Consider the following 22,260-nt stretch of genomic DNA (forward strand, 5'->3'; position numbering starts at 1 on the left):
ATGGGAGAAATCTGCAGCTCCTACCCCTTCCTTAGGCAAAGAGAGGGGCTAGGTACCACATTTTTGTTCTTCACCCCTTTACAGCTCACTTTTAGGGAAGACTATTATATAGCTTTAAGTCAACCTGATCCTAAGAATGATCCCAATTTCTAATATCTTGGTATAGGCAAATCTGAAGAAGCCTCCAGAATACCACCACTATGGATTTCCCCTGAGTTTCCTGGAATGCAAAGATAGATGGCCCTGGACAGTGATTCTGAAACTCATTAGAAGCCATGAATAGAGATGTTGCTACCTTTTAAATCAGATTATCAGAAAGGAGAAAGTACTTTTGGTGTTAACATCCAAAAGAAGTGACCGTGAGGAAAGAGACTAAAAGGCCAGGTGAACCAATGAGGCAAAGAATTGAAGAGGCTCTATTTTCCTTTCAGCATGAGCGGTATGGTGAATTCATCAGATCGCTGTCCTAACACTGAGGCCCCGAGGAATCTGGGCTTTGCTGGGAGAAGGGGGAAGGATGGTAGTCCACAGAAACCTGGGCACACTGCTCCGGAAGCTCAGATTAGCCAGAGAGCAGGGGGAGGGTCCTTCGCTCCAGGAGACGGTGACTGTAACAGAATAGCAGTCCCCGGACATGGAGAACGGGATGAAAGCAGAAGCGACAGGCACCTTTCCCTCCTTCTGGACTTCACGTCCGCCAATGAACTCGGCCCTCGGCCACGGTTCCCTCGGGCTGTAGCCCCCTGGATCTGCTCTGTTGCTAGCAGTGAGGTGGGAAAGGATTAAGGGCGTTGCTCTGGGCTGGCTCGTGGGGATGACGGGGGGACCTCATGCCATATACGGCCCTCTGGGAGGCCAGGTTAGCAGCAACCCTGGTGAGCAATGGGGACTACATTTTTTTTGTCTCTGGCTAGACAGTTCATGGTTTTAAACAGAACTCTACCACGGGGCTTTCTTCGAGGGCCCGGGCCCCTTCTGAGCAAACACAGAATGATAAAACCCAAGGAGCGCCTTGTCATGGGTTTAGGTTTCTATTTACTTAATTGGAAACAGCCAAGAAATGTGGACAAATTTCCTTTACCTTATTTGGACAAATTTCATTTTCTTTTCTGTATATTTCCAGAGAAAACCCCACATGCCTTCTGGGTCACAAGTTACAGTCCTCCGTTCCCCTCGTGGCCGTGGCCGTGGCCGTGGGAACAACGGGCCCTTGTCCCCTGCTCACCAGGCAAACAAGGGCCAGGCAAAAGGCCTTTATTGTGAACGGTTCACGGCAGTGGATTTCCTCTAACGAAATCCGCAACTCGCTGTTAATGTGGGTCATTATCCCAGGCTTCGATATATTTTTATTATGGTCAGTTTCTGGGGTAATGCTGTTTTGGGGAGGGGACTGGTCTGGTTAACTTCACAGATGACAGACCGCAGTCCAGATAATTGAAGGGAACAACCAGAGTCACTAGACACGCCCAGGTTCCTAGTCTGCAGAGAAGACACGGCCCACTTCGCTTTTAAACCCACACATTGACACAAACCATGCTCCTACTCTAGCCCCTGAAAATAAAGGGCTGTGAACGACAGGATTTTTGTGAAAGCCCCAACTGCAGACCATGTGCCCGTCCATCAGGAGGGTCATGGTTAGCCAGGGTCGTCCGCAAAGTTGGTACTTCTCTAGAATTTTTTAGAACATGGAAAATGCTTACCTTACAATGTTAAAGGGGGGTGGGGAGGCATAGACAGCCTGATTTCAAAGTCATGAAGAAAACATGCAAAGGAAAAAATTCTTTTTTTTTTTTTTTTTGTCTTTTTAGGGCTGCACCCGTGGCACATGGAGGTCCCCAGGCCAGGGGTTGAATCAGAGCTGTAGCCGCTGGCCTGCACCACAGCCATGGTGGTGCAATGCGAGAGCCAAGCCACATCTGCCACCTGCACCACAGCTCATGGCAACGCTGGATCCTTAACCCACTGAGCAAGGCCAGGAATCGAACCTCCATCCTCATGGATGCCAGTCAGATTCCTTTCTGCTGAGCCACAAGGGGAACTCTGCAAAGGAAAAATTCTAAGACGACGGACACCACCAACAATTAACAGTAAGATTGTGGGTGATCTGCTCTTCCTTATTTTTATATGTTCCTTCCGATTTTACTGTATTTTCAAATTTTCTCTAATAAGGAAAGAACTTCATTATTATTCTATTTAAAGGCCAAATCTTTCATTTAAACCATATGATTCCCTCTGATACTTTGAGTCAGTAGAAGTCACAACTCAGTAGGGCCCCTTAGGAAACACAAGAGACAAGTGTCCTGAAGGGGACAGTAAGGTGGACCTCAGGAAGGACCTCTTTGTTCATGTGTTTTACATGGTGCTGCTGATTTTTAGGAGGTAAAGCCTCTTCAGTATCCAGTAAGTGTTTTCTTGGAGCTATTCAGGTGCCGCATGCTGGATTTGATGGCAACTCCTCTTAATTAAACTGTGAACTGGCCGTGACAACTCCATAGATTAAATAAAATAAAAACCTTAGGCAATCAGTCTATTCAACCTGCAAGCTACAGTGACTTTACCTGTTATGCTGAGAAATAGATTCAATACCCATTCCTCACCTAGAAATACATACAAAAGATTTTATGTCTCTCCTCTTTCTCATAACAGTTTTAAAGAAACATCAAATGATAAATGTAAAAAGAAATCAAATAAAATCCTATAGATAAAAAACAGATGCACAAAAAAAAAAAAACAACCCATAATTGTCTGAATCTCAAGAGTCACAGAAAAAGCATTTGACAACACCCAACACCTATTCATGATAAAATCACTCAATAAATTAGGAATGAAAGAAAACTTCCTCAACCCAATATTAGTCAGCTATGAAAAGCACAGAACTACTAGGATACCTAATGGTGAAAGATACTTAATGGGGGAAACTCCCCCCTAAGATCAGGAACAAGATAAAGTCCTCCACTTGCACCACTGTTATTCCAACGCTGCCCTAGAGGTTCCAGCAGGGCAATTAGGCAAGAAAAACAATTAGAAAGCATTTAGTAAAAGTGAAAAGAAGAAATGAAACGATATTCATAGATGACACGAACTTGTACTTAAAAAATCTCAAGTAATCAACAAAAAAACTTTTGGAACTAATAAACAAGTCAGTAAGATTGCAGGATACAACATCAATGTACAGAAATCAGCTGTGTTTCTAAGCACTTGCAATGGATAAACTAAAAAGGAAATTAAGAAAGCATTTCAGGAGTTCCTGTCGTGGCTTACAGGTTAGCGAACCTGACTAGCATCCATGAGGACGCGGGTTCAATCCCTGGCCTTGATCAATGCGTTAAGGATCCAGCTCCGATTTGACCCCCAGCCTGGGAACCTTCATATGCCGCAGGTGCAGCCCTAAAAAGACCAAAAAAAAAAAAAAAAAGACAAAGAAAGCACTTCATTTATAATAGATAGCATCAAAAAGAATAAAATACTTGTGATAAATTTAATGAAAGAAGTTCAATATTTGTATGCTCAAAACTATAAATCACCATTGACAGAAATTTTAAAAGACCCAAATAAGTGGAAAGACATCTCGTGGGTTAAAAAACAATGCTGTTAAGTGGTAATACTCTCCAAATTGATCTACAGATTCAACACAATCCTTATCAAAGCTCCAGCTGCCTTTTCTGCAGAAATTAATGGACTGATCCTAAAATTCATATGGAAATGCAAGGGACTGCAAACAGCCAAAATAACCTTGAAAAAGAGCAAGGTTGGAAGGCTCACATTTCCTGATTTCAAAACTTACTAGAAAGCTACAGCAATCAAACATGAGATTCTGGGCTAGGAACAGACATTAGGATCGATAGAATAGGACAGAGAGTCCAGAAATAAGCCCTTACATTTATGGTTAAATGATTCTTGACAAGTGTGCCAAGACAAGTCAATAGGGGAAAGAATAGACTTTTCAACACATAGTGCCAGGACAGCTAGGTATTCCCATGCAAAAGAATAAAACCGAACCCCTTCTTCACACCACACGCAAAAGTTAACTCAAAATGGATCACAGCCCTAAATGTAAGAGGTAAAACTGTAAAACTCTTAGAGGAAGCCAAAGGTGTAAATCTTTAAAATTCTGGATGAGGCAATGGTTTCTTAGATACGACACCAAAAGCACAAGCAACAAAAAGAAAAAAATATATAAATTGGACTTTGTCAAAATTTAAAACTTGGGTGCGTCAAAGGACACAATTAAGAAAATGAAAAGACCGGAGACCCTGTTGTGGTTCAGCAGGTTAAAACCCTGACATAGTCTCAGTGAGGGTGTGAGTTCGATCCCTGGACTTGCTCAGTGGGTTAAGGATCTGGCGTGGCCATGAGCTGTGGTGTAGGTCACAGACATTGCTGTGGCTGTGGGGCAGGCCTGCAGCTACAGCTCTGATGTGACCCCCAGCCTGGGAACCTCCACATGCTGCAAGTGTGGTCCTAAAAAGCAAAAAAAAAAAAAAAAAAAAAGGGCGGGGGGGAGAGGGAAGGGGCAAATGGTTTGAATAGACATTTCTCCAGAGAAGATGCAAATATGACCAATAACTATATGAAAAGATGATCAACATCAATAGTTATTAAGGAAAGGCAAATTAAAACTACAACGAAATACTTCTTCACATCCACTAGCTTGGCTGTAATAAAAAAGATATAGAATAACAGGGTTATAGGGAGAATATGGAGAAACGGGAACCCTTACACACTGCTGGAAGAAATGTAAAATGGGGCCACTGCTTTGGAAAAAATCTGGTTGTTCCTCAAAGAATTAAAGAGAGTTATCAGAAGATCCAGCATCATTCCTAGGTGAGAAATGAAAACTTCTGTCCACACAAAAACTTGGATACTAATGTTTAGGTCAATGTATTATGAGTCATGATCACCAAAAGGTAGAAATAATCTAAAGATCCATCAACGGATGAAGAGGTCAACAAAATGTGCTCTATCCTCATACTGGAATATTATTCAGCCATAAAAAAGGAATGAAGTACTGATATATGATATAACATGATGGCCCTCGAAAACATGCTAAGTTAAAGAAGCCAGGCACAAGAGCCCACATCCAGGATTCAAATCTCATGGACTGTCCAGAAGAGGCAAATCTTTAGAGGAAGAAAGTAGATGAGTGGTGGCCAGGGGCTAGGTGTACAGAGATGGGAGTCACTATTAATGGGCAGAGTCTGCTTTGTGGAGTGATTAAAAAGTTCTAGCATTAGATGCTAGTGACGGCTGTACAATCTCTATCTGTGGATATACTAAAAACCACTGAATTAACACCTAAATGGATGAATTTTACGGTATATTAACCTTATCTCAATAAATCTATTATTTAAAACAATAAGCAGATACACAATAAAAGAGGCTTGTGTTTTTTCTGCTCTTTCTAAATCTTAGGGTTTAAGTCAGTATTTTTTGTTTCTTTTTACAGCTACTTCTGCAGCCTATGGAAGTTCCTGGGCTAGGGGCTGAATTAGAGTTGCAGCTGCAGCGAATGCCACAGCCACGGCCACACCAGATCCAAGCCATGTCTCCGACCTATGCTGCGGCTTGCGGCAATGCCGGATCCTTAACCCACTGAGCAAGGTCAGAGATCAAGCCTGCATCCTCACAGAGACGACATTGGATTCTTAACCCACTGAGCCACAACAGAAATTCCTGGTATTTATTCTTTATTAAGAATAGTATTATTTGGAGTTTCCATCTGTGGCGCAGCGGAAACGAATCTGCCTAGTATCCATGAGGTTGCGGGTTTGATCCCTGGCCTCGCTCAGTGGGTTAAGGATCCAGCATTGCTGTGAGCCATTGTGTAGGTCAGAGATGTGGCTCAGATCTTGTGTTGTTGTGGCTATGGCATCGGCTGGCAGCTGTAGCTCCAATTTGACCCCTAGCCTGGGAACCTCCATATGCTGCAGGTGTGGCCCTAAAAAGCAAAAAGCAAAAAACAAAAACAAAAACAAAAAAACACCAAGAAACAAAACTCAAAGGTGAAGATCTTTCATTTTGATATGCTAAGCAAGACTGGGGATCAATAACTTTAAAATCGTCTACCTGTCAAAACCCACACACATACACCGATTTGCCAGAAGAGCTTAATGAATTACACAAACGAATGAGCAATATTTCCATTTGAGAAGATGTATCTATGCTATTTTTAGAAAATGAACCTTTCTGCCCTAAAGTTATATAAAAACATTTTACTTTTCAAAGATAAAATCATTCAGAATAGACATCAGAATGCTCTTGTTTTCATTAACCCTCCCACAGATAAACACCTCAAAAAATTATTACCTCAACAAACCAGGCTGACAGATCTATTCACTCACACCACCACATCTCTGAGACTTGACAACTGGAAATTTTTTTCCAGTCCAAAAACAAGGTGAGACATAAGGTTGGGAGACCCATCCCCTTTATGGAAATACTGTTCTGATTAAGTTAGGAGAGGAAGAGTACCTGTCACCTTCAGTCCTAGGGACCTCTAAGAGGGAAAGCCACAGGCTGGATAAGATTTGGGTTTGAGCTCTGAATCTTCCATTCTTGGCAAGTCATTTAACCCCTCTGGAGGCTCTGCTGCCTCTTCTCTTTGTTTATACTCCATCATGTTCCCCAAAGGACCTGATAGAGGTGTGTTTCAGTTTATCCATTTTAAAAAGTGAGTTCCCGTCCTGGCGCAGTGGTTAATGAATCTGACTAGGAACCGTGAGGTTGCGGGTTCAATTCCTGGCCTTGCTCAGTGGGTTAAGGGTCCGGCGTTGCCGTGAGCTGTGGTGTAGGCTGTAGACTCGGCTCGGATCCCGCGCGTTGCTGTGGCTGTGGCATAAGCCAGCGGCTACAGCTCTGATTTGACCCCTAGGCTGGGAACCTCCACATGCCACGGGTGCAGCCCTAGGAAAGGCAAAAAGACAAAAAAAAAAAAAAAAAAAAAAAAAAAAAAAGTGAGGGTTAAAATGAGGGGAGTATGCTCACACAAAAACATGTACACAAATGTTCACAGCAGCATCATTCATGCGAGTCAAGACCTGGAAACACTGAAATGTCTGTTAGCTGATGAATGAATAAACAAACTGTGGTGCGCCCACACGATGGAATATTATTCAGTCATAAAAATGCAGTGCTAATGAGAATTTCTTTTCCACAAATGTCACAGGACAATAAAAGGGAAAATATGGCTTCTCTTTGATTTAAAAAAAAACCTAGTAAGTTATATTTGTAATTTTGAGAATTTTGAGTCACAATAAAGGAGAGCAGTTTGCTACAGCCACCAAAAAAAAAATTGTCTTGTCAACACTTCCCAAGCACTTTTGAGATTCCTAAACATGTTTTCTGATATAGAAAATATGATATTTACTGGCATTCTTTTTTGCACTTCTCAAGATAAAAATGGCATTAAGTAGAAGTTGTGTGTAAATCTGATTCACAGATTTAAAAAGCTAGAACTGAAAGAAAAGGTCCCTAATATTCAGATAACCATATTTCCTTTTTCTGATGACATGATGGAATTCTATCTCACTTATTTGAGAAATGTTTTCTTTAAAGCACGGCCCCTTTGACATTCAAGTTTTCACCGCACCACGTTTCTCATTTCACTACCACGCATTCGGCAGTGCATCTCACAGTGTTTTCTCCCTCCCAGCGCTGGTTAAAGAAACTGCTCTCAGTTCTGAATTTACAACACGCCAAAGATGACACAGAAATTGTATTTATTTTTGGTCTTGCTCAAACTCTGGGAGCAACATTTATCAAAATATCATGTTAAGTTACTGGCATTCGCTGGGTACTAAATAAAAAGGCTGCAATTCTGTAACATTTAAAAAAGAAAAAAAAGAAAGAAGTATTGGTATATGTTGCAACGTGGCTGACTCTTAAAAATATTATGCGAAAGCGAAAAAGGCCAGACACAAAGGGTATATACCATATTCTATTTATGGGAAACATCCAGAACAGGCCAGTTTATAGAGACAGAGAGGAGAGGAGCAGTTGCCAGGGGAGAGGAAGGTGGGGAGCAGAGGAGATCAAAGGCTGTCAGCTAAGGGTGCGAGTTTCTTTTGGGTGAAATGAAAATGTTTGACAATCGACTGTGGTGACAGCGGCCCAGCCCTGTGAATATATTGAGAGCCACGGATCTATATAAACGGGTAAACTGCATAGCGTGTGAAGTATATCTCAAGAAAGCTGCTAAGAAGAATGAAGCCACTGGATCACACCCTGGGGTCTCTTCCAGCTCCATTTCTGATTCAACAGGGTTCCCCGCTCACCTGAGGTTTGGAAGTCTATCTCAATAGGATTGGAGAGGCTGGTTGCTGCTTCTCGCCACAGGCTGCCCCTGACAGGAGACCAGGCTGTCACCACGCAGCGGTACAGCCCTGCATCCGAGACCTGAGTCTGGTACATCCGATAGCGAAATTCATCTTCCTGCACTTTCTCTAACACGACACCATCCACCCGCGATGCATCTGTCCAGTTCTCCAGCTTCACCACGGAATCCTGGTCCAGGGAGATGATGTACTTGGTTTCGTTGGGACTGGAGAGGTCCCCGACCGGCTTCTCAGCCGTGATGAGAACCGAGTAGCGCGGTGACTTAATATTTTTGGAAGACACTTTGCAAGTCATCTCAAATGTATTTCCTGCAGCAAAGAAGGGCTTTGGCTGCCTGGCCTTCACCACAAGCACGGAATCTGCAACGAAGTATCCGAAAGACATGATTTCTAACAGGCTTAGCTAAATGGAGATGCATCTGAGAGCACAATGTCCAGGAAATAAGACTTTATTTGCAAATTGCCACACAATAGCATTTAAGAAAGTCTGGGAGGCAGTCTGGGAGCACAGAGAGAAAATCATGTGTATTGGTAAGCAGGCTGAAAGCTACCCCACCGGAAGGGCAGGGCAGTCTGAAACAATGTAAAAGCTGTGGGAGAACAGGGGATTGATGGACAAGAATGTGATTTCTATTGTTTGTTTGTTTGTTTGTTTAGGGCGGCACCTGCAGCCTATGGAAGTTCCCAGGCTAGGGGTCAAATTGGAGCTGCAGCTGCTGGCCTACACCACAGCCAAGAGCAATGCAGGATCCAAGCCTAGTCCGCAACCTACACCATAGCTCACAGCTCACAACATCGGATCCTTAAGCCACTGAGCAAGGCCAGGATTGAACCTGAGTCCTCATGGATACTATTTGGGTTTGTCAACACAGAGCCACAATGGGAACTCTGAGAATGTGGTTTTAAGGATTTTCAACTCCTTAAGAAGTTTCACCCAGAATGAGAAGCTACTGGTGCCCCCAAGGATGTGAGAGAGAACTTGCTTCTAGTGAACTGAAAGGATGCAGCTCTAGGTGATGCCAACTGCCTCTCCCCACCAGGCTCCAGTGGGTGCAGGGAAAGGACCCTTAGCTTAACCAGTCTGCTTGGAAGAGCAGAGCAAGGGAGACATGGGCTCACTCTCTGTTTAATCATATGCTGATAACAATATAGAAGTAAAGTGACTGGAGCGTACACTTGTGGATCTGGTCATTTCCAGAGAGATGCTATTTTAACCTTTGGGGCCAGTGCCCACGTCTATGTTAACTTAAGGTTTAAGTTGTGACTCCCTCCCTGCCTCTCCATCAAAAAAAAAAAAAAAAAAAAATCCCTAAGCATACATGCAATCATCTATATCATAATAGCTTGATGTCAGGCTCTTGGAGGATACTTAAATATTTGTTGAACGGATGGATGAATTAATTAAACACATCCTTTTTATCCTTTAATGAGATAATTCTATAATCCATCTGGTTACAAAACAAAATTTTTATGTTTTTTGGTTTGTTTTGGAATAGTTGTTCCACCGAAACAATAGGAGGACATGTGTGTTGCCATGTCTCTCCAGAATCAGTGATTCCTGAGGTTCCACAGAGCCATTCACATTCTTTCTTGGAATTTAAATTTGTGAGATTAGAAGAGGTCACCAAAGGTTAAATAGGGGGGAAAAAAAAAAAAAAAAAAAGGTCCACAGCCTAGGTCCTCAGGCATCTAATGTTTGAGGGTCAGGAGAATGAAGAGAAACCAGCAAAAGAGGTTGAGAAGAAAGGCTGGAGAAAAGGCCAGAGAGGGTGGTGTCCCATAAGCCAAGGAAAAATCAAAGCATTTCTAAAATGAAAGAATGACCACCTGTGTTAGTTAAATCCTGCTCAGTCAAGTAAAATGACTAGCCGTTGGATTTTGCAATATGTGAATCACTAGTAATCTTAATATGAGCAGCTGGACTAAAAGCCAGACTAGAGCAGATCAGAGAAAAGGAGGAGAGAAATTGGGAACACTGAATATAGACACATCCTTTGGCTACCAAAGGAAAGAGACACAGGGGTGGGCAAGGGGGGTGGGGAACAGAAAGATGGAGGGGGCGGTGAGAGCTAAATCAGTTTAGCTTTAATTAAAAAAAAAAAAAAAAAAAAAAACAAGAGAATGAACAGCATGTCAACAGGCCAACAGGAAACAATGGGAGTGATCTAGAAAGATAAGGAGGTGCGTCTGGAGGATAAACTGCTTGGCACTGAGAACACGAGGGCTCTCAGCTATCAGAAGTGATTCATCTTAGTGCAGGGTGTGAGCCTGGGAGTGAATCATCAAAATAGGACAAAGGTCATGATGACTGGAGAGGAGGGCCTCCGCCTGGCTGAGAATGAAAGGCTTCTCAACCTTAGGTGCACAGGAGAACCGTCCAGGGGGCATCTAAAAATTCCCATGCCCAGATCGCATGTAACCTCAGGCCAATTAAAACAGAATCTCTTGTGGGACTCAAGCATCAGTCTTTTTTTAAAGCTCCTTCGGTGATTCCAATATGCAGCCACACGTGACCCAGCGCCTACAAGGATAGTGAAGCTAGTGAGACAGGCGAGCTGGAGAAAGTGGCTGCGAAACAAAAGTCAGCACCTTCAAAGAATGAATGAGGAGGACCCAGGAGTCAACAGGTGACGGCAATGACAGGAGGTGGAATGAGCTGGATGTTCTTGGGAGGAGCCAAAGGGCCTGGAGGCTGCAGTGAGGGACAAGGAGGGCACCCGCTCCATCAGACTCAGCTACACGAGGAGGGTGGCAAGAAACCAGCACCACCCGGGAAGGCTCCAAAGGAAACAGTGTCCTCGGGGAGATCGAGGTGGGTTAGGTTTAGTGTGAGAAAGAGAAAGGAATGTTCAGAAATGGTCAGGAAACAGAAGGTTTTGCCAAGTTCTAGAGGGCTCCGTCTGGGGGTATCCAAGGCAAGGCAATGAGGCAACAGAAGCGTGCAGAGGGCCGTGGGGTGCTTTACATCCAGAGCATGAAGGAGGACCTAGGAGGCCCGGCCGTGCTGTGGTGACAGACCACATCAAGGATCAAAGGCTTGACAAGTTTGATGTCCCCAGGCAGCCAGTGCTCTGAGTATGCGGGAGGACACGCATCAAAGACACTGCTGGCCTTCAGTTCCCGTCAGCTCTCCCTAGGAACAATGTCTCTGAAGGGATGACTGGCCGCTCAGGGGCAGCTGCAGCAGCGTGGGGCTCCCCACTCACTCTGGGGCCTCTCAAAGGTGCCTGCATCCAGCGGGAACTCATGGAGGCCCGTGTGAAGCTTGGTCTAAGACCACCCATTAGTGTCGACGGCTTACACTAGGCACACTGAGAGCTCCCCCCCGATGATCCTCTATCACCCACCAAGCCCCAGCCCCCTCGTTAGGACGTACCATTCTCAGCATCATCATTGTAAATGGGTTCATGCTGAGGATGGGAGGGACAGTCACTTGAGCATGTGTTTTTTGCACTCCCAATGTAAATGGAAACCTGCAAGATGACTGTGCTTCTGAAAAGGCACAGTGGGATGACTTAAGGCAAACTAAACCAAGATGTATATGAATAAGAAAAAAGCGCCTACCTTCTGATGCCCAAAATATGTTGACAGGTTTGGAGAAGACATCCTTGCTCTTCACCCAGCTGTCGTTACGCTGTCTGGTCCAGGCAGACACAACGCAGTAATAATTGCCTCTGTCCTCCTCTGTAGTCCTTTGGATTCGGAAATTGAATGTGTCCGCATGCTCCTTAGAAAAAATGAAGTCTCCGTCTTGGGCCCGCTGCTTGCTCCTCTCTCCATACTTCAGCGTCCAGTCCCCATTCATGACTGCAAGGAGCTCGCTGGCCACCACGTCATCGCTGCGCCGGTTCAACCTGTAGTACCAGGACACCGTGAAACGGATGCTCGCCTCTGTGCTCTTCATGTCCACTATCCGGCATTCCAGCTCGGTGAGGTCGTCTGAGAACTCAGGGACCTTAGAGGCATTCAGGTACACCTGATAGTCTGGTTCTGAACAAGAGAGGGGCCAGAATTTAAAAAAAAAAAAAAAAATTAGACAGAGAAACTTACCAGAACTTAGCAAAAAGAACAACACAAGCACTACTCTTGTCCTGACAATGAAATGCCCATAGTATTGACTGCAGCAGTGGGAATGAGTCTCTGCATTGCACGGGAAGGATCCTGTAAGAGTCTGGTTTTGCAAAACAATTCTCAACACATGCCCCCCAAGAAAACCTCCTAGGCCTGGAAGCCAAAGTCCCTACCTAAAGCCTTGATCTTTCCAGAGGGTTGGGGTCAGCTGTTAGTTTCTCCAGGAGGTTGCAGTCTTCTGAGAAGACTCTCTTGAGAAGCTAAGGGTCCACATTCTAGCAAGGTCTTCACTGGTGTGCCAAGCAACGTACAGAGGGCTTCAAAGCCCCCAGTGGAGCAGCACTGGGAAACCCATACCAGTCAACCCACCAAGGCTCAGGTTCTGGGCATCCCTGGCTTTGTCCCAAATGCAAGGCCTTTAGGTCATCTTTCCCCTGTGTACTGTCATCCTCAAATTCCTCAAACAATGTTTTTTTCACTGATACGTGTAACTCTACCAGTTGATTCTGCCGGCCTTGAAGCCAGCTCACTGTGATCCAGGCTCTAGTGAAATCCACTCCCTCTGACCACCCCGCTTCCTGCCAGGCACACGTTCTGATGAGGGAGGGAGGGAGGGAAGCCAGCGCTCTCCCAGGGTCCCCATTGCCACTGTCACAGTCTTGTTATCTTGCGCTTATATAAAGACCCCTCCTCCTGTGAGGTTCACTGCTTTGATTTAATCCATTTCTGCAACTCCCCATCTCAAGGCCTCCCAGGAACTGGTATTGGAGCCCCTTCACTGCTTCCTTTCCTCTACGGTCACCCTCTCTGCACGTCACACCTAATAATCTGAAGTTCTCCGCTCAGCAGTCTTGCACCACGGGGTGACCTTTTGCAGTGCCCTTTCTTCTTCTTTTTTTGTCTTTTTGCCTTTTCTGGGGCCACTCCCACGGCATATGGATGTTCCCAGGCTAGGGGTCTAATTGGAGCTGTAGCCGTCGGCCGACACCACAGCCACAGCAACGTGGGATCTGAGCCAAGTCTGTGACCTATACCATGGCTCACGGCAACGCCAGATCCTTAACCCACTGAGCAAGGCCAGGGATCGAACCGCAACCTCATGGTTCCTAGTCGGATTCGTTAACCGCTGAGCCACGACGGGAACTCCAGTGGGCTTCTTCTTGACTGCCCTGCAAACTTGCTCTCATTCTCCAGTGCCACCTCCTGCGTCCCCAAAGTGTGACACCCTTTCTCTGTGCTCCCATAAGCCATGTATATCACACTTTTATACAGCAGTTATCCCACTCTGCTAGCACTCCTTGCTTGAAGGTCTTGTCCTCAAGCTCCAAATACACACCTTGTATGCAGCAGTCACTCAGTAAATGTTTGCTGCCTCAGTGCTAAGACTTTTAGAAAAGGCTACACTTTTCTTCTGTAGCACTATGCCTGCCAAGAGACAAATAATTGTACCTAAATGGAACTTTCCAGTTGCTAACACCATATACACGTCACCTCCATCAAACAGTTTAGTTTTATTCAACATTGCTTCTGTTCATGACTCATACAAATTATAAACTGCTGAGGTCAAGGAACTGTTCTTTTGTGATTTACACCTCTGATGAAATGTATAACATCATGATTTCCCCGAGAATGATTCAGTGGCCAGGAAATGGAAAGAACGCAAAATCCTAATTCCCTCAAATGTCATCTGCACAAGCATTTAAGGGCAAGCGAGGCTGGACCCTGGGCCATAACGCTGAACGAGCACGGCTCTGCCCGCCAGTGAGCGAGCCCTCAGTGCTGCAGGGCTGTAGAAGGGCCAGAGGATGCAGGGACGTCCTCTGCCACCTGCTTTCACAGGTGAATGAATGTGCTGATGCACAGCTGGGGGGCCAGCTGCCCCTGGGCAAAGCGCTGACACACAATGCCTCTCCAGCAACTGCTGGCTGTGGAGCAGACCCTGAAATGCGTCTACACCATCACGTGCAGAAGGTAGTCCCAACCTCCCCCACGCCCAGGGGTTCAGACCCTTTCCTCAGGTCGGACTCTGGCATAACAGCTGGGGACAGTCAAGGACCATTAAGTTCATTTGATGTGGAAGGGACAGACTTGAACTGGCTGTGCGGACAGTCAAACCGTCCTTACCACTCCTGTCAGGACCAACTGGGAACAGCATGTCATCAAGTGTCTTCACGGAGCAGCAGCAGTCGCTGTCACTAGGGGAGCCCTGACTCCATTCCAAGGACCCTTCGTGTGTGTCACCACATTACCCTGAACAACAAACCGTGAGGCAGTAAAGGGCAGCGGTGAGGAGCCAGGGGTCTGAAAGCCAGACTGTGTCTGAATGCTGGCTCTGCCATGGTTTGCTGTGTGACCCTGGGCAGGTTGCTTTACCTCTCTGCTGTCTCATTTGTGTAATGGGAAGAATAACACTAACTACCGCAAAGCGTAGTTATTGTGAGGGTTAATAGTTAAACTATATGTTCAAGTGCTCAGATCGATGCCCGGTTTGTGAGTGTGTGTGTGTGTGTGTGTGTGTGTGTGTGTGTGTGTGTGTGCAGGTGTGTATGCATGCATATCTCTGTGTGTGTGTGTGTGTGTGTGTGTTGGGGAGGGGGCGTGTGTTGGCAGAGGTGGGTGGGGTAGTGAGGTGAACAGGGCTGCAAATATGTTCTTGAGATGCCACGGAGACACCAAGTCAAGATGCCAAGGCCACAGCTCTGTGCCAGCGTTTACTTGGAGTCTAAAAAAGAGCTGGGGCCAGAGCAGGGGAGCAGAGAGACGGACACAGACACATCACTCACGCACACATGCACGCAAACACACACACACACACACACACACACACACACACGCACAGCTAAAACCTCACGCCAAACACAGCCGGCTTGTCCTCCTCACTTTCCCACCACTGCTCTTCCTGGTACAACACTCCCACTGTCCACTCTCCTGTCCCCACTCTGGAAACTGTGGCATCTCCCACGATCCAGTCAGATGGTGCCTAAGTCTCACAATTCCACCTCCTCGGGGTCGCTTCCGTTTCCCCCATTCCAGGCCTCACACACAGTAGGTGCTCTGTAAATATTTTTGCATTAATAGGAAAACCTCACGACCACTGACTCATCCTGGCCCCTGCCTCCAGCTCAGACTATTCGAATAACCTGCCAACCCACCTCCAGCTCAGTCCACCAGCAGGTCACCCGTTCAGGAAACCTCCTGTGCTTTTCCTCTCATCTCCTGAGTTAAGAACACGCTCCTCAGCCTGACCCTGCCAGCCCTGTACGGTATGAGTCTAACCCCTCCGTCCAGCCCTGCCACCCCCTGCCCTTATGTATGCACTCTAGACTCTACTCTGGTGGCACCTGTCGCCATTCGTTCATCACGTCCTCTGCCTTAGCACCCAGGATGCCTGCTCAGAAAGGCACTGAGCCAATGACTGAACAGGTCCTCCCATCCTACTCTCTCCCCTGCCTCCAGATGGATCTCTTTACATCTGCGTGTCCAAACGTGGAGAAAGGAGAGTACAGGGGTTGCAGCACATGTGCACCTAGTCATAGGACTTCCAGCTTCGCAGAAGAGAAAAATCTCTTCATTGACTGGTTGGTCTCCTTGTTCTCTGTTAAAACTAAATCTCGGGCCCCCAAGAGGAGGGCCATAAGGCAAACACAAACAAAGTGGATTCTTGTGAATGTACAAGTGAAAGTCCTAATGATTTAAAGGATGTGCCAAGGTCATTTGAACCATCCACCAGCCTTGGAAGTCGCCTTCAGACCTATACTCCTAGAAAAGACATGATTCCACCACGTCAGAATGGTAGGAGTGTGCGTGGGTTCTTGTTTCTTTGTTTTGGTGCCTGTGTGGAAATCTTCCTTTATTGCTGTTGCACAATTTAAAAAACTGTTGGCAGAGATTGGGCCTGTTCCTCAAGGTCCATGACGCACAGATTCTCCCAGGTCACCCCTCCAACCTTACAAAGAAGGCTTCCTTAAACTAACTAGCCTGCCCCACCTCTCTCTACTTCTTATTCAGCAAACATTCACAGAGAACCTACCACTCACCAGGCTCCCTGCTCCCTAAGGGTTTTACTTGAACATTGCCTTGAACTTCACTTACATGTCTGTCTGTCTCAGGAACTTCTATAGGGATCTTTGCAGGGTCTGGGACCTCCTATTTTATTCATCTGTATGAGCTATGCATGCAGTGCCTTGCACATAAAAGACTTGTATGCTTGCTGAATTGAACTAAATTTAATATTTTGCATAAAAATGCTCATTTACGGCATAAGCATTCCACTACTGATTACTGCTATATTCTGCTTGATCTCATCAGGAAATCATCTAAGAACGTAATGGTGGTTGTGTTTTAAAAATGCTTATCAGTTAAAGATGCAAACTAAAGTATTTAATGGCAAAATGACATGATGTCTGGGATGTGTTTTAAATTCTTCCAGCAAGAAAAAAAAGAGGGTGAGGGAGAGAAAAGGAGAGCTGGTGTGTGGGTGTGGGTGTGAGTGTGTGTGTGTTATGTGTAGAGGGGAGGGAAGAGGGATGAAATAAGATTGGCGAAACATTGAAGTTGGTGGTGGTTTCTACCTCTGCGTAAATTAAACAAACAACCCACCTACATTGTAAGCCCTTTCACAGACTACTGAGGCCAGGACTTAGATCAGGAACAAGATAAGTTTGTTCACTCTCACCATTTTCATTCAACATGGTTTTGGAAGTCCTAGCCACAGCAATCAGAGAAGAAAAAGAAATAAAAGGGACCCAAATTGGAAAAGAAGAAGTAAAACTGTCACTCTTTGCATATGACATGATACTATACATAGAAAATCCTGAAGCACATCCAGAAAGCTACTAGAGCTCATCAATGAGTTCTGTAAAGCTGCAGGATACAAAATTAATACATACAAATCTGTTGCATTTCTATAGCTAAGAATGAAATATCAGAACAGAAATTAAGGAAGCAATCCCATTTACCATCACACCGCAAAGAATAAAATTCCTAGGAATAAACCTACCTAAGGAGGCAAAAGACCAGTACTTCAAAAACTATAAGACACTGATAAAAGAAATCAAAGATGACACAAATGATGAAAAGATATACCGTGTCCTTGAACTGGAGAATCATTATTGTCAAAATGAGTATACTATCTAAGACAATCTACAGATTCAATGCAATGCCTATCAAATTACCAGTGGCATTTTTCACAGAACTCAAACAAAAAATTATTTAATTTCTATGGGAACAGGAAAGACCCCAAATAGCCAAAGCAATCCTGAGCAAGAAAAACAGAGCTGGAGGAATCAGGCTCCTTGCCTTCAAACTATACTACAAAGCTACAGTCATCACAAGAGTATAGTAGTGGCACAAACACAGAAATACAGATCAATGGAATAGGATAGAAAGCCCAGAAATACATCCACACATCTATAGTCAATTAACCTATGACAAAGGAGGCAAGAATATACAACGGAGAAAAGACAGTCTCTTCAATAAGTGGTGCTGGGAAAACTGGACAGCTACATGTAAAAGACGAAATTAGAACACTCTCTAACACCATACACAAAAATAAACTCAAAATGGATTAAAGACTTAAATGTAAGACTGGATACTATGAAACTCTTAGAGGAAAATACAGGCAGAATACTCTCCGACATAAACCACAGCAATATCTTTTCAGATCCACCTCCTAGAGTAATGGAAATAAAAGCAAAAATAAACAAATGGGACCTAATTAAATTTAAAATCTTTTGCACAGCACAGGAAACCATAAATAAAGACATTCTACAGAATGTGAGAAAATATTTGCAAATGATGCAAACAACGGGGGATTAATCTCCAAAATACACAAACAGCTCATACAACTCAATATCAAAAGAAACAAAGACCACAATCAAAAAATAGGCAGAAAATCTAAATAGATATTTCTCCAAAGAAGACATATAAGTGCCTTAAAGGCATATAAAAAGATGCTTGACATCGTTAATTAGTAGAGAAATGCAAATCAAAACTATAATAAGGTATCATCTCATATTGGTTACATAGCCATCATTAAAATGTCTACAAGTAATAAATGCTAGAGAGGCTATGGAGAAAAGGGAACCTCCCTACACTGCTGGTGGGAATGTAAATTGGTACAGTCACTGTGGAGAACAACATAGAGGCTCCTTCAAAACCTAAAAACAGGGCTACCATATGATCCTGCAATCCCACTCCTGGGCACATATCTAGACAAAACTATAACCTGAAAAGATACATGCACCTCAATGTTCAAACAGCACTATTTACAAGAGCCAAACTATGGAAGCAACCTAAATATCTGTAGACAGTAATGATAAAGAAGATGTGGTATGTATATATAATGGAATACTACTCAGCCGTAAAAAAGAATGAAATAATTTGCAGCAACGTAGATGGACTTAGAGAGTATCATACAAAATAAGCCAAACAGAGAAAGACAGATATCATGATACCACTTATGTGTGGACTCTCCCTGCAAAGAGATACAAATTAGCTTATTTCCAAAATAGAAACAGACTCAAAAACAGAGAAAACAAGATTATGGTTACCAAAGGGGAAATGAGGATAAGGAAGGGATTAATCTGAAGGTTGGGATTAACATAGACACACTACTGTATATAAAATAGATAACCAACAAGGACGTACTGCATAGCACAGGGAATTCTACTCAGTATTTTGTAATAATCTGTAAGTGAAGTGAATCTGAAAAAAAATACACTTTATCTGTCTGTGTGTATATGTTATATGTGTGTGCGTCTAACTGAATTGCTGGGCTGTATACCTGAAACTAACATGATGTTGTAAATCAATTATACTTTGAAAAAAAAATTTTTTTTGTCTTTTGTCCTTTTTAGGGCCGTACCCATGGCATATGGAGGTTCCCAGGCTAGGGGTCCTATTGGAGCTGTTGTCGCCAGCCTATGCCACAGCCACAGCCACGCCAGATCCGAGCTGAGTCTGTGACCTACAGCACAGCTCATGGCAACACCGGATCCTTAACCCTCTGAGTGAGGCCAGGAATCAAACCTGAACCTCATGGTTCCTAGTTGAATTTGTTTCTGCTGTGCCACGACAGGAACTCCAAAAACCAATCAACCAACCAACCAAGGATCTGCTCCCTAATCTGGCTCCCAGGACAGCCTGCTCGTATACACACTACCTCCTAAAGCTGCGGCCTGCTGCAAAGCAAACCCACCCCCACCCCCACTCAGAAAGACTTTGTTTTGTGATGATGGGTCGTTTGACTCCTTTGTCTCAACTTTCAAAACAATGAAAATTTTTCAGAACTATTGGCTAATTTGTAATACCAGATATTTTGTGCCTCCTGTGGACTGGGACCTGACCTGAGGGTTTTCACAGATCACCCCTTTTTACTCTCACAACAGTTCCATAAGGCAGGCGCAACGATCCGCATAACCGGCATTTATGACAGGAACCACTGTATCCACTCTCCTTGCATCCTCATTTAATCCTCAGAACGACCTTATGGGACAGGTACTATTTTCACGTACATTTCCTACATGAAAAAAATCAAATCAAATCAAAGCTCAAAGAAGGTAAGTTCAAAGACTGAGGACAGCACGGGGTGTGGGAGCAGAATCACAAGAGAGGCTTTGGCTCCATGGCCTGGCTCCCACCAGGGCCAAATTGCACAACTGCATTACACACCCTGCTATTAATGCCTCCTCAAAGCCTGCCACGTCCCGGAAGACAAGAGTGATGATTCAGCTGAGGCCCTAATCCTGAACGTGCATAAAAGGGTCAGGTTCTAATACCCTCTTTGAAATTTAGGTAACTGGGTAGAGTTAATTAGATGAACAGGCTGCACACAGGAGTTAGAAGAAAAAGAAGGCAGGCCCTTGTGTCTGTTGATGTCGGTTTTATTTTCTTGAACTGGGCAGGACTGGTTTTTTTGGCCTTGACCATGGCTTGTGGAGGTTCCTGGGAAGAATCCACACCATGGCAGTGACCTGAGCTACTGTAGCGACAACACTGGATCCTTAACCTACGGTGCCACAACAAAATTCCTGGGCGGTACTTTAGCGGCAGCTAGGTGAATCGATTAATTGTCAGAGAGCTGCCACAATCTCATGTGTATATAACAATTAAATATTCTTTAACATTTACATAGAACAGGCTATAAATAAGGAACTGTTACGGGGGGGGGGGAGTCACACTTAGTAGAACCATTATTATGAGGTTGCCTTCAGCATTAGTGATTTCAGAGCAATCAAGGTAACATATTTGAATGGTATACTTGTGCCCCCACATAATGTCTGTTTTATTATCTTGCCTGGGCAGGCCTTTTTTTTTTTTTTTCCCGAATGTCCAAAGTGACACATTCGTTCCACTTTTTTTTTCCATCATCCCCACTCCCTCCCTCCAGAGAAGGAAGAGAGAATTACCAGACTTAGGGGTGGAGGCAAGAAAGGGGCGAGGGGTGGTGAGTTCAGCCCCTTTTTGGACACACATATTCCTAGCTTTCTAAGCCCTAACATACCCTTTATGCCTTATCTGGTTAAGAACTCGGTGAAGAAGGGCATGTTCTATTTTGACTCTGCCTCCAAAACACCAATCAGTCACCACCGCCACCACAAAAACGTACAGAACACTGAAGTGCCAGGCACTGTGCTAAACACTTAGATGCAGTATCCCAGGAAGCCGGGAAAACCCACGTTCAGACATCTTGAGCAACACACCTGCGATAACACGCCTAGAAGGTAGTGGAGCTGGACTCCAAAGCTCTTCTGCCTTCAGAGATAATCCCGGACTGACAGCTGATCGTAGCTGCCTGTAAAACTCTGCAGCTCTAAATCCTATCTTCTAGAGGCGGCAAGGAATTGTGAAGTCTCTACCAAACACTTAGCAGATTAACAGCTCCTTTTAAAGAAAAATAATTACCTTCCTCGCTGGCACACTGCTGGAAGAGGGGATGGTCCCAGAGTGGGGAAGAATGCAAATCAGGTGCTTAAGCCTGAACAGCAGAACTCAGCTCTGCCTCCTCTGGCTCTCGCATCTGAAGCCCGTGGAACCCTCTCCAATTAACACCACGGAAGTCTGGGACTTCGGGCAGACCGCTCAACCATGAACTGATTAGTATCCAACTCTTGCCAAGGGCTCATTTAAGACATCTGATAGCAGGGAAAGATGGCTTAATATGCAGATGAACCAGCCATTCCTCCAGATTCTCTATAGTTTTAGCCATATACTAAATTGGATCAACACAAAGCAACATTTGTCCCCCACAGTAACTCAGCTTCTTGCAGAAACTTCTTCACACACTTAAGATTTATACCCTCAGCTTTTATAGGGAGTGGATATAAGAAACATCCATTTAAACAATCACTTAGAGCCTTTTGTAAGAGAACAGTTAAAAGCACTGTCCATTATGTTATCCAATGCCCCTTAAATAAAAAAGCACATGATAAATTCAGTGCCAAGAAAAAGTTTGTCTCTCTTTTGTCTTCCTTCATCAGAGAACTGTATAATCACATCGCTTTTTGCCTCAACTCTCCAAAACTTCAGAGGCAAATGCAGTAACTGATTCATCCCAACCATCTTGCAATATCTATTCTTTGATTTTTTTTTACCCCTTTTGATCTTGATTTTATTTTTATGTCTCTTGCTTTAAATTGGACTTTGTTTTGCAAGCCAACTTAAATCTTTTTCCCTTCAAAAAGTAGGGCATACATCCTAAGTAAAGAGGCTTTTTCTTACCCTCTAAAAAATCATAGCCCTCCCAGTGGCTACAAGTGCTCTTGGACTTGACAGACCCATTCATATCACTGCCTGATCTGTCTAGTCAACACAAAGGAACTTGAGAAGACCTCAATCAGCTTCAACCTCTCATGGA

At 44.4% G+C, this 22,260-nt stretch overlaps 1 protein-coding gene across 1 annotated transcript in view; it reads right to left on the bottom strand.

The window, feature by feature from the left end:
* Window positions 1–22,260, bottom strand: part of PTGFRN (prostaglandin F2 receptor inhibitor) — an 88,096-nt gene that overhangs the window by 9,540 nt on the left and 56,296 nt on the right. Inside the window, exons 5-6 of the mRNA XM_013997237.3 lie at window positions 11,898–12,323; window positions 8,274–8,693 (exon numbers count right to left, since the gene is read on the bottom strand). Of these exons, the coding sequence (XP_013852691.3) occupies window positions 8,274–8,693; window positions 11,898–12,323 (846 nt within the window). The remainder of the gene's footprint in view (window positions 1–8,273; window positions 8,694–11,897; window positions 12,324–22,260) is intronic.

This window comes from Sus scrofa, chromosome 4 (genome assembly GCF_054392235.1).
Source record: "Sus scrofa isolate SSC_HxYL_T2T_F1_AM1 chromosome 4, Sscrofa_HxYL_maternal_Yorkshire_Landrace_v2.0, whole genome shotgun sequence".
NCBI classification, from domain to species: domain Eukaryota; kingdom Metazoa; phylum Chordata; class Mammalia; order Artiodactyla; family Suidae; genus Sus; species Sus scrofa.